We start from the raw sequence: 15,458 nt of genomic DNA, 5'->3' as shown, positions 1-15,458 counted from the left end.
AACATAAAATTACACTTTCATTCTAATTACACAAAAAATTTAAGGCGAATGAACGTTTGAATTTTTTTGAGTAATTACAACATTTTTTTATCAAAGTTTTACTGTTTGGTTCTTTCACTAGTTTCTATTACAGTTTTTTACAATCGCAATGACAATTTTTTCAATACTTCAACAAATTTCCTTAACTCTTAACACACTAACACACCTACATCACGCAATTGCCAAAACGATTAATTTCATGCTCAAAATCCACATTGTAAACTAAACTCCAAAACAAATGTTCAAAATACAATAATTCACTAATACAATACACTGTCTACCAAAACCCTAACACATGTTCTCTTCCAACAGGAACATTTAGTCAATCATAGCACAATGTTATAAAAAACACTAACACTAGATGGAATTACAGAAACTGCATTATTTTTTTGTGTGTGTCAGGTCTGCCCGTATACAATAGACAGTATATTTTATTGATCATAGATTGCGTGTCTTTTGAAGACTCTCCATATTTTTGTTTTGTTGGGTTTAGTAAATGCATGCATTTTGTTTCTTTTGCTGCAGAAATTCAATACAAAAAAATGAATGACCCATCTCAGAGTAGCTTTATAGAATGCCCTTCAGTTTTATTTCATTATCAGCAATCACCATGTTGACAATAACAAATGCCTGTTCGTCATTTAGGAGCTTTCCTCTGCCCCCTGAGGGAGGTAGACGTTGAATCCTTAGACAGACAAAATACAGTTAGGGACCAGAGGCACACAGTCACTGTAATACATGGTACAATTATTTACACTTTGCAGTAGGAGAAGCCCTTATGCAATATCCTACCTGTTGGTTTCTTGAACAATCTGGATAATGGATGCCACAGTGTCCCGGCTGAGATTTGGCTGTACTCGTTCACCAGCCCCTCTGTATTATAGCCTGTGGTTTATGACATGGTCTATGATAGTAGCTCTTATTTCATCAATTTACTGGTATTTGTGTCATTATTTATCACCCAAAAAAGCATTTCTTAAACCATATGCAAATTTGCGCTGCTCTTGGTAGATTATGCTTTGGTCATTATTAAAATGATCCGGCTGCATCTGTGTTCTTCAATTTGCAAGTCGTCAGTAAATAACACACAGAACTTTCCACTCCCTTTGGTGCTTTTTTGGAATTGTGCTCTCACACTAATTTGCCCTGATTAGTAAATCTGGCCCTATAGCTACTTATTTAAAATCACAGAATAATATAATTTGTGTAATAAAACACAACTTCTATCTTAGCATTACAGTTTAAGCAAGGACTTTTCAGAAAATTCTGTCAATGGTGGGGAAAGAGTTAATATAAAAGGGTGAATTTTACAATCCCCTACCTTTTATTGTATAACAACTAGGGAAATTATTTTCTTAAATTAAGTGCATTTATTCTGGTATTAATGATACAGGCAATGTCTGTCTCTGAGAGGTGACTATGGGTCTGACCCATGTCAGGAATGGAAGTGTTTGCTCATTTAGCCAGACTAAATGATACATCATATGTATAGGCCTACAATAAATATAAAATTGTGGCAAAGATTTACTGACAGTCTTAAATTTACAGGCTGAAACTCATAACATGTAATGTATATCATTATAAGCATGGAAAGAGATAAAACAATGTTTGATTAAACAGTGATTTTTTTGGATTAATATAATAAACATTCTGTGATGTGTTTCCCAAAAATATTGTAAGCCTAAGTAGATCATAGAACCATTGCCTCCATTGCATACGATAAACTTAGCTCACAAAGCTTTTGAGACATGCAGCCTTGTATAGTCAGTCCTTCCAGAAAAATGCGGCTTTTTTTTGTGATTGTTGCGGGCAAAAATCCTTGATTATGCGGCACGTTTTCTTAAAAAATGCGATGAAAAATGCGGGATATTTATGCAATTTTATGCGATAAAATTGCGGGAACTTGCAAAAACTGCGGTTTGATGAGAAAGAGAAAAAAAGCACTACATCACAGAAAGTGCCGGAATATTTAAGTTCTCATCTTGTTTTATTGAAGACCTTAATAATGGCTCAAATTTACAAAACATTTAGTCAATCAAGTTCTGTAGCTTTACAAAAGGAATATGCTACAACTTCTGAAAAAATTAATAAATAACTTCCTGTTTTACAGATGTCGCTATACAAAACAGACATTTGAAGTGCAAGTGCAAAGTGCAATCTCTTAAAGGGTTAGTTCACCTAAAAATGAAAATTCTGTCATTAATGACTTCCCTTTATGTTGTTGGACACAAATTAAGATATTTTAGTTGAATTCCGATGGCTCAGAAAGGCCTCCATTGGCACAATGTAGACTCTCAAGACCCATAAAAGGTAGCATACTAAAGACGTCGTAAAGTCCATCTCACTACAGTGGTTCTACAATAACTTTATGAAGCGACGATAATAGTTATTGTGTGCAAAAAAAACTAAATAACGACTTATATAGTGATGACTGATTTCAAAACACAGCATCATGATGCTATGAATCATCGAGTCGATTCATGATTCGGATCGCGTGTCAAACTGCTGAAATACGTGACTTTGGCGATCCAACCCGCTGAATCGACTCATTGATTCATAACGCTTCAAACCGCTGAATCAACTCATTTATTCAGAACGCTTCAAACCGCTGAATCGACTCATTGATTCATAACGCTTCAAAGCTTCATGATGCTGTGTTTTGAAATCAGTCAGCACACAGGGAAACTGCTTTGCTCTTTTGCTGTTATTTTTGTTGGCCAATGGGAGTTTGTGCTTCATCATGGTTTCACCGGTATCTATGGTTTCTCCACGGGGTTTGAAGCTTTTCGATGACGTTCGCGTCGGGTAATCACGTCACTTCAAAACGTTCCCATGGCAATAGGCGGAAATGGCGGCTCTTGTGTGAAGTAAACGAAAATTTTTCAACTTTCTGCTAATATATATGACTTTTTTTGCAACGAAAATGCGGGGATTATGAAATCATGATAGCCCCGCATATTTTGCACGCGGAAATAGGCAATTTATGCGGCGAAAGTGCGGCGTATTTGAAAAAATGCGGCCCCCGCATGAATATGTGGACTTTGGCTGATTATGCGTTAAATCACGCGATCGCATAATCGCGTTTTTCTGGAGGGACTGTATAGTATCTATAACATAAAAACAGCTATTTGGATGCTTTTATAATACATATAATTTTTTTGCGAATTTCAGGAAAATTCAAACCATAAACAAGGGGGTTCAGGATGGGTGGTACAATAAGAAATTCCAGTGAAAGAATAATCGACAGGCCTATAGGGAGATTCAGAGTCACAAACCGACTCAAAGTGACCTCACAAAAAAAAGCAATCGAGAAATTTAAAAGGATCACTATGTGTGGAATACAAGTTTGATATGCTTTTCTCCTGAACTCTGGTGAGCTTTTTGCACAAATAATAAGAATTTTAACATAGGAATATAATATAAAACTTAAAGGCATGATAACAGTTGTGGTCAGTATGAAAAAGCCAAAAACATTGTTAATAATAGTGTTTGAACAAGAAAGCTTGACAATTTCCCAGTTGTGACAATACACTTTCCACAGTTTGTTACCACACATAGTCAGTCTGGCATTTAAAATACCAGCAATACCGACACAAAGCATTGGGTAAATCCAGCTTATAGCTAATAAAACAGATAATTTCCTGGGAGTCATTATGTTGTTGTATTGTAAAGGTTTACAGATTGCTACATATCTGTCAAATGCCATTAACATTAATATTGTATTTTCATTTGATGCATATGAATAAATGACAAAAGCCTGTAAGAGACATGCTTCACGGGAAACCCAGTGTGTATCAGACAGCAAGTCTGTCAGTAACCTTGGGAAAAAAGCAGCTGTTCCAAACACAGAATTGATGGATAAACATGCAATCAGAATGTACATGGGCAAGTGTAAAGTCCTTTCCAGAAAAATTGCAAGAATTATAAAGGCATTAAATAATAAAATAGCACAATATAGGACAATTCCCAAACCTAAGAAAGTATATCGTATGTACCCAATATTATCAAACAACATCAAGTAAAAATATGTTCCATTTTCCATTTTCCGTTAGGCAAAGGATGGATTCATTGACCTGAGGATGAAATAAAGTGTTACCAAACAATATTGTTTTGTCCTTGTTACACATGTAACATGTAGTTAATATAGTTAATGTAGTAATGAAATAGTAAATACTATAAAGCATGCATAATTACACACACAAACCTTAAACCAAACCTAATCCTAACTCTAACCCTATAGTGAGTACATGTAGTTAATTAATATTACTCTGCACCATTACATTGTCAGTTTAACAATACATGTACATTAAATTGCATTACCAGAAATACCTTCTGTGGTACGATCTGACATTACCATCGCTTTATCTTAAAGGAATGTGTGAATGTGCAGTGAATTAGGTCTAGCCTATGTGTGCTATGTTTTAGATGAGTCACCATACATGCTTTTTATAGCATAAAACATGTCTCTGAAGACCTCTCAGCTGTGGCTTGTTTGCATAAACATCACCCCAGAAGTTTTCCTTAACTAAACACATTATAAGCGTGGCACAGTGGGTAAAACTCAAAACTCACGTATAACCACAAGCTATTGAACACTTTGCTTCAAATGACATCTGAAGATGTAAGAATGTAACAACACAACTTGTGTTGGCTGAAAATGTGCAGTCTGGTGGGCAAACACAGACACAAGGCCATTACATACTCCTCAAGAACAGAAAAAAAAATTCTCGACACATCTGAGCAGAAGTTTTTTCTTGTGGGTGTCCGAGACTATTGTGCGATTGGTCAGAAATGTAACAGTTCGGTACCTGCTTTTCTCGTGAAGTATGGAATATGTGGTGAGTATGGTGCTGATGTCTCATGTCTGATTCTGTTCCTGCAAAGTAGTACTTGATAACCCTGTCCAGTAAACTCAGCACCATTATCAGACCTGATACATGTAACATTCCCATATGGGGCTGTGTCAGCTAGGAACCTCTCTGTGGCGTCCACTGTGTCACTTTTGTGCTTCAGAAAGTACACAAACACTGCACTTGAGTAGTCATCAGTAAAGGTCTTGGCACGTATGACATAGTCAGTCACACTCTCACCACTCAACTTTTGCAGGGAAGTCAATTCTGTGTAGAGACTCACAATGCGGGGCTTACCCTTTCCAGCATAATAATCCGGCAAGATCTTAAGTGCTCCACGCCCGTCATCCGCAGCCTCTCGCATGACCAGGGACAAACTTTTGTCATCGAGGAATTGGATCAGTTCAGCATATGCTTCAGCATTCTTTGATGCATTCTCAGCCAGTGCGTCTGCATCCGCACCCACGGCGGGCACATTCAAAATTGTGTCCTTCAATTTCTGCAACCGTAACAAAACTTTGTCTCCCTCAGTTCATAGTTCTTTTCGTCTCCATCGAAAATACAGGATGAGACCAACGTGAATTTATCCTTTCACTCATGGTGCTTGCACTCCGAACCTTGAGACACAAATTTAAACGTGCAAACTAACTGTCTTGCTACTCATGCCATATCTGCACAAACGTCAACGTATCTGGGCCCATAATCTGTTAAGCAAAGCTGACTAGATACCAGTTAAAGACAGAGAATAAACATGCTTCACACAGGTTACAGTGAGAACACAAGAATAAATTGTTTATTGGTACAGGTGCAGCTTAAATAGAGCATCACATGGCATGGACATGACAAACACACCTGAAAGGAATCCACAATAATTGGGAGCATACTCATAAACCAATCAATCAATTAACAGTCCTGGCCAGAACGAACGTTGTTCTTGTTCTTGCCACCTCGAGAAAACAAACAAATGTCTTTGTTCTTGAGTATGTACCAAGCTTAATGAAAGGTATTTTAGTTTAAATAAGTTTTTACATAACATGTAGTGTCAGTGGGGATATGGAACTAGATTCATACACCTTGTTCTCAGTTGTGTTTGTCTTTTAAATGGCAAATGTCATGTCTTAACACAGCCAGCAAGGGGTAATATTGATCTGTGTAGGATTTAGCCCTCAACCTGTGAGTCTGCACCCCCCCCCCCACTTGAAAAAATCCTAAAAAATGGCATACTCAGACTAGCTATAATAAGCTTAAAAGTTTTGTAAAGTTATTAGAAATGTATTTGTATGAAATATCTTTATGAAAATAAAAATGAAGTTGGCCTTGTAGCAATCTACAGATGCACTACAGCTAACGCCACATGTCTGACCATAATATATTTCAAATCGGAAGATGATATGTCTAAAACTCAGAATTTTATCAAATGTTTTACAAGATCATGTCATGCGATTTTATTTTGAGATTTCTCTAAAATCTTAACTGATGTTTATTGCCATCTCTTCTGAGCTTTCATTCATTGTATTGTCTCTATTGTTTTGTGGTGCAAACTGCCCCATTCATTTTGTCTCCCCAGCACACATTCACACCTCTCGGGCCTGGTTATGGCTCTAATTATTATTCTTTTGTCTTCATTGTAATCACTGACGAATCTCTATTCAAACTGTTATATTCAAACCTAATTTCTTTGATCAAACTTCTCACTTCACCTTCTCTGAAACTTTATCAAATGCCTTTCTTCAAAATAAACATTTCCGAGTTTTACTATTCAAAATATTACCTAAAAATAAACTATTTGTTCGGGTGGCAGGTGCATCTTAGGGCAAGCTAGCATGTTAGCTTAGCACACCATCAAAACATCAATTTATGAGATTAAAATCATGTTTTTACTCGAAACTTACTTTATATCACTTTATATTTTTTATTTTGTTTTGTCCTATCTCGTTCTATCTATGTTCATTCATATGTACAGATATATGCCTATCAGCCTATGGTATGCCGCAGCTTGTTTTCTCACTCAGCAACACGTGTATATATGGTTGTACTTGTCTTTCATTTATTTCATGAACCTGTGTAACTGTGCAGGGTGTAAGATTTAGTTTTCCTGCTAATAAAAAAGCTGAGATCAAACCCCCTTCAATAAAACAATAAAACTCATTAATCTGGAGAGATCTCAGAGAGAGAGAGAGAGAGAGAGAGAGAGAGAGAGAGAGAGAGAGAGAGAGAGAGAGAGAGCATAAAAACAGCCTTGACCAAACCTCTAATTTCTGACTAGCAAGTTGCAGTTTCGTGACTATAAAAAAAATGACAGTTTTTGTTGAGCAAGCTGGGTGCGGCCACTTAAAGGTACACCCTGCATCCTCTGTCTAATGTCAGAACTCATATACCGGGTCCGCAATGAACGAATAATTGAAGTTATGGGATACCAAGAACAATCAAAGATCTAAATTAATACATAACCAATATGTATATGATTAGGTCCTAATTAGAAACACAATCTAAATTTAATAATCATTTGAAATTGGAGTCAGATTAAGTGCTGAGCTAAAGTAAAATTCAAACTAAATTCTAATAAATTAAGTGAACTTCACAGAAATGCTGACAACCCTTACAAAAAATAACTGCAGTACATTGAAGTAAACTGCAGTACAAAGTAGTATAACCGCAGTACATTGAAGTAAAACTGCAGTAACATTGCAGTACAAAGTAGTAATTGCAGTACAATGAAGTTCAACTGCAGTAAAACTGCAGTACAAAGTAGTAAAACTGCAGTACATTGAAGTAAAACTGCAGTAACATTGCAGTAAAAAGTAGTAACTGCAGTACAATGAAGTACAACTGCAGTAAAACTGCAGTACAAAGTAGTATAACTGCAGTACATTGAAGTTCAACAGCAGTAAAACTGCAGTACAATGAAGTACAACTGTAGATTTGCAGTATAATGAAGTTTAGATGCAATATAACTGCAGTACAGTGATACACTGTAATGTATATGAAGACTTTGATGCAAATGTCCGTTTTATTTTTAATTGAGCTTTTTTGTATTGGGCTCCTATGTTTATGTTCAGTAATATCACTTAAATGTCAATGATGTACTTTTAGTTGCCATTGAATTAAAAAAAATTTAACCTATAGGAGTCTTATAAAAATGTTTACGGTTTTTGCATCTGAAGTCTTCATAGGCCTTCCACTCATACTACACTGTACTGCAGTTATGCTGTATTGTGCAACATGTAGCCACTTTTGTCACCTATGGGACATTTCAACCACATAGATAAATAGCCCTCACGTGACTGGATCTTACCCACCAAAAAATACAGATTTATCTCCCGGAACGCAAAACACAATTGGGCTAGTTTTGAGTAGCAATTGGACGAGTTTTGTAACCTGCCAACCCTGATTCACAAGCAGGACGGAGAAACCTTTTCTGGAAGAAACGTTCATCAGGCAAGTTGGAGCTGCTTCACAAAAATTCTGTTGGCATTATTATTCTCATTTGTATCACTGTACAGCAACAATATGCAGGGCCGGCGTTTGCTGTAGGCGAGCTAGGCGGTTGCCTAGGGCGACAAATGTGTTGGGGGCGCAGCCAGGCGCCCTCTAGTGGCGCCCTTAAACTTACTTCCCATTAAGCATAGAATTAAAACAAGCGAAATAAAACATACTGTTTATTAAACATGATCATCCTTGGGCGCCCCCTCAGCCGCACGTTTAATTACTTAACCTGATTATTAGATTGAATTGAAAGTGAATATTGTCGAGCACAGGTGTTCAGGCGTTAGGTCAGGCAAGTGCTCAGCACTGGCGCGTTCTTCAAAAATGAAGCGGTCTAAACCCTTGAGTGCACAGGGACGGAAAAAGAGAAAGGCAGATGATCAAAAGAAAGCCCAGTATAGAGGTAAGTCTTCTCATCTCAGCCATAAAGGTGTCAAACGAAATAAATTTACTTCGTATTATCGATATTATCAACTAATATTGGACGGCATTGGACGTTTTATTGCTGTCACTAAGCTATCACTAGCTAGCTAGTTATCTACATATTACTACGCATTTCACTGACAATAAGGAAATCCATACGAGCCAAATTTTAATGCTGCGTCAATTTTGAAGGTGAATAGAAATGCCAGAAACAACTGTTCATCTTTTATTATTTAAGATAGGGATAGAGCTACAATAACTTATATATTTTAATTTTGTAGTGGTAAGTAGAGTGTATCCATAATAGCACTTTTGTTTGTTGAGGGTATAGTTAATCCAGTTTATGGGTCATAATTTGCTTAAGTGTCTTTACAGGTGCTTAACAGAGTTTTTGCACAGTGTATGTAGTTAATATTTGGTAAATATCCTTGAACATTCTTTCTAGCATTTGTGTATGACCAATTTATTGCAGTTGATCCTTCAAGTCTTAATTTTCTCGATTAAGTGTTGGAGTGACTATAAAAGCATTTTTGTTTGTTCATCCATAGTTTGAGTCATAATTTGTTAAATATCCTCCAACGTTCTTTGTAGCGTTTTTGTATGTGCAATTTATTAGAGTGTATCATTTAAGTCATAATTAGCTTTTTAAGTCTTGGAGTAACTATAGGAGCATTTTTGTTTATATAGTTTTTATAAATACTTAACCCATTTGTGCCCAATTTTTTTCTGAATGGCATGTTCTGCATTTTATTTTCCCCAGGTTTTTGTATTTTTTCTTGAAAATCGTATTTGAATCTGTGGCGACTATAGTTGCCGGTGGGCAAATATGTTGTATGCACCCCATCAATGTCATTTAGCATCTAACTCAAAATAACTGCTTTCAACAGATCAATCTTTATTCATAATCAAATTTATTATATTTGACTAAGTATACTAAAAACGTCTCGGTTACGGATGTAACCCTCGTTCCCTGAGGAGGGAACGGAGACGTAACGTTAGTGACTAACGAATGGGGGTTTCGCTTAGAAGCCAATCAACTTCGAGTTTAGAGAAAACGCCCAATGGCGTGCCAATGCCATGGGCATGCGGAATTTGCATACGTAACTCCGCCTCACTGCGTGAATATATAAGGAAGTAAGAGGCAATATCACATTATGTTACCTGCTTGAGGAGCCAAGACTGAACTCCTGCGTTCCAGGTGGCACAGCTAATGTGGCAAGGGGACGTTACGTCTCCGTTCCCTCCTCAGGGAACGAGGGTTACATCCGTAACCGAGACGTTCCCTTTCGTTCAGTCACTACGACGTAACGTTAGTGACTAACGAATGGGGGTCCCAATATAATCCCGCCACTCAGCTGTCTTCCAGCGCCCTGCGTAAGTGTGAGTACCCTGTTGTAAGATGCAACCTCTCAATGCAAAATGCTGAACAGTTAGTTCATGTGTTCATGACCTCAAGGTTAGATTATTGTAATGCTCTACTGGGTGGTTGCCCTGCTCGCTTAATAAATAAACTCCAGCTGGTCCAAAACGCAGCAGCTCGAGTTCTTACTAGAACCAGGAAGTATGACCATATTAGCCCAGTTCTGTCAACACTGCACTGGCGGTCTATTAAACATCGCATAAATTTTAAAATCTTACTTATTACTTACAAAGCACTAAATGGTTTAGCTCCCCAATACTTGAGCGAGCTCTTAACATATTATACTCCATCACGTCTACTGCGCTCTCTAAATTCTGGCCAGTTGATCATACCGAGAATATCCAAATCAACTGCAGGCGGTCGATCGTTTTCCTATTTAGCACCTAAACTCTGGAACAGTCTTCCTAACATTGTTCGGGAAGCAGACACACTCTGTCAGTTTAAATCTAGACTAAAAACACATCTCTTTACTGTGGCATACACATAAAACACTTTTTCAATGAAATGATTGTTAGGCTGCATTAACTAGGTCAGCCGGAACCGGGAACACTTCCCATAACACCTGATGTACTCGTTACATCATCAGAAGAATGGCATCTACGCTAATGATAGTCTCTCTGTTTTATCCCGAGGTTTACTGCAGTCAGCCGGATCCGGGCCGTATCCAATTCAGATGGTGGACCTGCGCCCAGAGAAGACCAACACAGGACCCCGAGGTGTCTGGGAGACCGTGATTAGACTCCCCCTGCAACTGCCTCATCGACACGTCATCTCAATAAACCCGTCTCCGGCGTGTTGACTCAGATTGTTCGAATATTACAATTAAATAATACTTAAATCGATATGTCATCCTCAATAAACCCGTCTCCAGCGTGTTGCCTCCGATCATTCGAATATTGCACTTTAATAATTATTTAATCAACATCATCCTCAATAAACCCGTCTCCAGCATGTTGCCCCCGGTCCCTCGAATATTCTGATCTATTATGACCTCCGAGCTGTAAAACTGCCAGAATAATAATAATAATACGCTGTTTGTTAATTGGCCAGAGGAGAACTGGCACCCCGACTGAGCCTGGTTTCTCCCAAGGTTTATTTTTCTCCATTAGGTCACCTAATGGGGTTTTGGTTTCCTTGCCACTGTTGCCTCTGGCTTGGCGTGCTCAGTTGGGGACACTAAATTTTTCAACTAAACATCGAAATACATCTAAATAATAAACTAAATTAACCATTTAAACTAAATTACTGATCAAATTATTGATCTAAAGCCCACACTGTCACTGTATGATACTTGAAATTTTTCCAGAATGGCTATACAGCTGAATAAAATTATGCTGCATTATTTTCCTGTTTAACACTGTAAAGCTGCTTTGAAACAATCTACATTGTTAAAAGCGCTATATAAATAAAGTTGACTTGACTAGTACGGACGAAGGACTCCCACTTAACACAGGAATACCAAGGTACACTGGGAAGCATATCCCAGTGAGGGAATGCCAAAAATGCCTACCCGTGGGGAGGACTTAAGAGACACATATGACCCGCTGAGGGCTGCATATGGAAGATCTCTAGGGTACCAGCCGAAGGTGGATTTTTAACCCTAGGGGTGGCGGCGACACGCCAAGGGAAGAAACCCGCTCACTGCGGAGACTTACGGTGAAATACACATGTGGGGGTCGCCGGAGGGAACCATGCACATGGGGCACCTGGCCGGACATGAGGGTCTGGGCTCGAAAGGGCAGACTGGACTGATGTCGGCGTCGACAGTCCAGGAGGAGCTCAGGGCTCTCGGGGAGCTCACCTGAGGAAATATCGCACGTATCCAGTCCGTGGAGTGGAGTGGCGAGCAAGCAAAGACACCTGAGCCTGGCCCATCACCGGCCCCTCGGGGGGGCGAGTACATAGTCGGACACTGGCTCCACTCGGAGATTGTAGAATCTGGCGAATGTGTTGGGTGTCGCCCAGCCTGCAGCTCTGCAGATGTCTGCTAGCGAGGCGCCATGCGCTAGAGCCCAAGAGGAGGCCACACTCCGGGTGGAGTGTGCCTTCACACCAAGGGGACATGGTCGGCCTTGCTGCTGGTAAGCCAAAGCAATGGTGTCCACTATCCAGTGAGACAGTCTTTGCTTTGAGAGAGCACTTCCCTTCCGCTCTCCACCATAACAGACAAAGAGCTGGTCTGAGGTCCTGAAACACTGCGTCATGTCTACGTAGGCGCGGAGGGCGCGTACTGGACAGAGCAATGCCAAGGCTGGGTCTGCCTCCTCCAAAGGCAGCGCTTGCAGGTTCACCACCTGGTCCTTAAACGGAGTGGTGGGAACCTTGGGCACATATCCAGGCCGGGGTCTCAGGATCACGTGAGAGTTAGCCGGCCCGAATTCCAGGCACGCTTCGTCAACCGAAAATGCCTGCAGGTCCCCGACCCTCTTAACTGAGGCCAATGCGGTCAGCAGAGCCGTCTTCATAGACAGGAACTTAATATCAACCGACCGCAAAGGCTCAAAGGGAGGTCTCTGCAGAGCAGTTAACACTACTGCGAGGTCCCAAGAGGGTACGAGAGGAGAGCGAGGAGGATTCAGTCTCCTGGCTCCCCTCAGGAACCTGATGACCAGGTCGTGCTGACTTACCTTTTTGTTCTCCAAGAGATCGTGGTGGGCAGATATTGCAGCCACATATACTTTGAGGGTGGAGGGAGACAGCCTTCGCTCCAGCCCCTCTTGGAGAAACTCAAGTACGGACCCGATCGGGCATTTCCAGGGGTCTTCTTGGCGGGAAGAGCACCAGGTGACGAAGAGGTTCCACTTCAACGCATAGGCATGCCGAGTGGACTCTGCCCTAGCGGAAGTGATGGTGGCGACCACCGTAGGTGGTAGGCCACTCAAACCTGCCGCGTCCCGTCTAGGAGCCACACGTGGAGGCTCCAGAGGTCGGGACGTGGGTGCCAAAGGGTGCCCCATCTCTGAGTAAGGAGGTCCGGTCTCAGAGGAATAGGCCAGGGAGGGGCTGTCGCAAGGAGTACGAGTACGAGAGGAGTACGTAGGAACGGTCTGTGTCGAGGAAGGATGGAGACAAGGAAGTAGGCGTACTTCAGGTCGATCGCTGCAAACCAATCGTGAGGACGAACGCATTGAAAAAGGCGTTTCGCAGTCAACATCCTGAACGGAAGCCGGTGAAGGGATCGGTTCAGGATGCGAAGGTCCAGGATTGGTCGTAACCCACCGGTTTTCTTGGGTACAATGAAGTAGGGGCTGTAGAACCCCGACCTCATTTCGGCTGGAGGGACAGGCTCGATCGCACCCTTCGCCAGTAGAGTGGCAATCTCCGCACGCATGACGGGGGCATGGGCCCCGGTCACGGCATAGCGGACTCCCCTGTAACGGGGAGGAGCCTGCGCGAACTGAATCGCGTAGCCGAGCCTGACGGTCCGGGCAACCCAGCGGGACAGCCCCGGAAGCTGAAGCCAGGCTTCCAGAGACTGCACCAATGGGGTCATACGGACGGCAGACGTACCCTGGGTGGGGCAGCGAGGCAGCGTTACCGGCCCGGACAGGGGAGGCTGTTGGGCGTCCCGGGGTCGGGGCACGGTTAACGGCTGCGCCCTGACAGAGGAGACCAGGGAAGAACTCGCGTTCCACTGGGGTCTGCTCTGCCAGGGGGCTGGCGACAGAGAGGGACGAGAGTGGCGAGACCCGAGGGTGGCGCGCACTGCCGTCACTGATCTCTGGGGGCTCAGGGATGGGGTTGTCAGTTCTTTCTTTAACCACATTAGGGTGCTGCTGACCCGGGGGCCAGCAGCTGAACAAAAGATTCTCCCCCGGCCCTCCACCGGGGGAAGGAGCGGCCCTGCCGCCGTCTCCTGGAAAGAACTGCCCATCCCTGAGCCATCCGCATCAGGAGCGCCGCTTAGTCTGGCGTTTCTTCGCGGGCTGCGGGGCTGGAGCGGACTGGGACGCCTTCCTGCGGCTGCCTCTGCGCGGCCCGGGTGGAGGCTGCTGCTTGGGTGGCGCAGAGGTAGAGGGAGCCGCAGGAGGGCGTCCTCGGCGGCGAGCGGGCTGAGGCACCTGCGCGGTTGGTTGGGTGGAGGCAGCAGCTGACCGCCGGGGCAGGATATGTTTTATTGCCTCAGTCTGCTTCTGAGCGGCCGAGAACTGTTGGGCGAAGCTCTCGACCGCTCCGCCGAATAGCCCATCCTGTGATATGGGGCGTTGAGGAAACGGGTTCGCTCAGCGTCACGCATATCGGACAGGGTGAGCCATAGGTGTCTCTCCTGGACCACATTTGTGGACATCACCTGACCCAGGGAACGTGCGGTCACCTTCGTCGCCCGGAGAGCGAGGTCGGTGGCGGCACGCAACTCATTGCTGAGTCCTGGATCAGCCCCTCCCTCGTGCATATCACACAGCAACTTGGCTTGGTAAGCCTGAAGAGTTGCCATGGTATGCAGAGAAGCGGCGGCCTGCCCCGCAGCTCTATAGGACTTCGCCACCAGGGATGACGAAAACCTACAGGCTTTGGAGGGGTGCTTTGGGTCACCACGCCAGGACGAAGCGCTCTGTGGACACAGTTGCATCGCAACAGAACGTTCGACTGGGGGGACCCCAGTGTACCCATGAGCCGCGGCTCCATCGAGGGAGGTGAAGGCGGAAGAGTTCGCCAAACGTTCACGGGAAGACAACGGGGACTTCCAGGAACGCGCGACCTCTTCATGCACCTCGGGGAAGAAAGGTATTGGAGGAGCGGCCGGACGGGTATCCGGACGCGCCGCCCCCAAAAACCAATCATCCAACCGCGAACGCTCGGGCTGAGGCGGAGGGTTCCACTCCAGTCCAAGCGCTGCGGCGGCCCGAGACAGCATGGCTGTCAATTCTGGGTCCGACTCGGGCAATGCTGGCGCACCCGAAGGTGGCAGCACAGCCGAATCATCATCCTCAGATGACTCCAGCCCACCTTGTGATGCGGCGATAGACATCACTTCCTCTTCCGCCGTGCCAAACGCCACAGTCGGGACAGCAGGAGCCGGCCCCGATGTAGACGTCTGAGCACGGACCGGGTCAGGTGCGTGAGAGGGGGGTATGGGCCGAGGAACTAGCGTCGGAGCTTTGTTCCACACCGTCACCCTCAGATCACCCTGGTCACCAGCCAAAGTGCCGCCTCCAGAGGAGACCGCAGATTGGGGGGTGGCAGAGGGGACTCTCGTTCCATCGAAGCACCGAGATGGCCAGGTTCCCGCAGAGGGAACA

At 43.2% G+C, this 15,458-nt stretch overlaps 1 protein-coding gene across 1 annotated transcript; it reads right to left on the bottom strand.

Moving 5' to 3' along the window:
* Positions 1–3,163: 3,163 nt before the first annotated feature.
* On the bottom strand, positions 3,164–4,081 carry LOC307130079 (olfactory receptor 51I2-like; the record flags this gene model as incomplete). Its single annotated transcript, XM_079822951.1, has 1 exon — positions 3,164–4,081. One exon carries the CDS (start codon positions 4,079–4,081, stop codon positions 3,164–3,166), a length of 918 nt encoding a protein of 305 aa, XP_079679077.1.
* Between the last annotated feature and the right edge of the window lie 11,377 nt (positions 4,082–15,458).

The sequence above is a fragment of the Gobio gobio genome (genome assembly GCF_949357685.1).
Source record: "Gobio gobio genome assembly, chromosome: 8".
Lineage (NCBI taxonomy): Eukaryota > Metazoa > Chordata > Actinopteri > Cypriniformes > Gobionidae > Gobio > Gobio gobio.
This window is presented reverse-complemented; position numbering and strand designations above follow the sequence as displayed.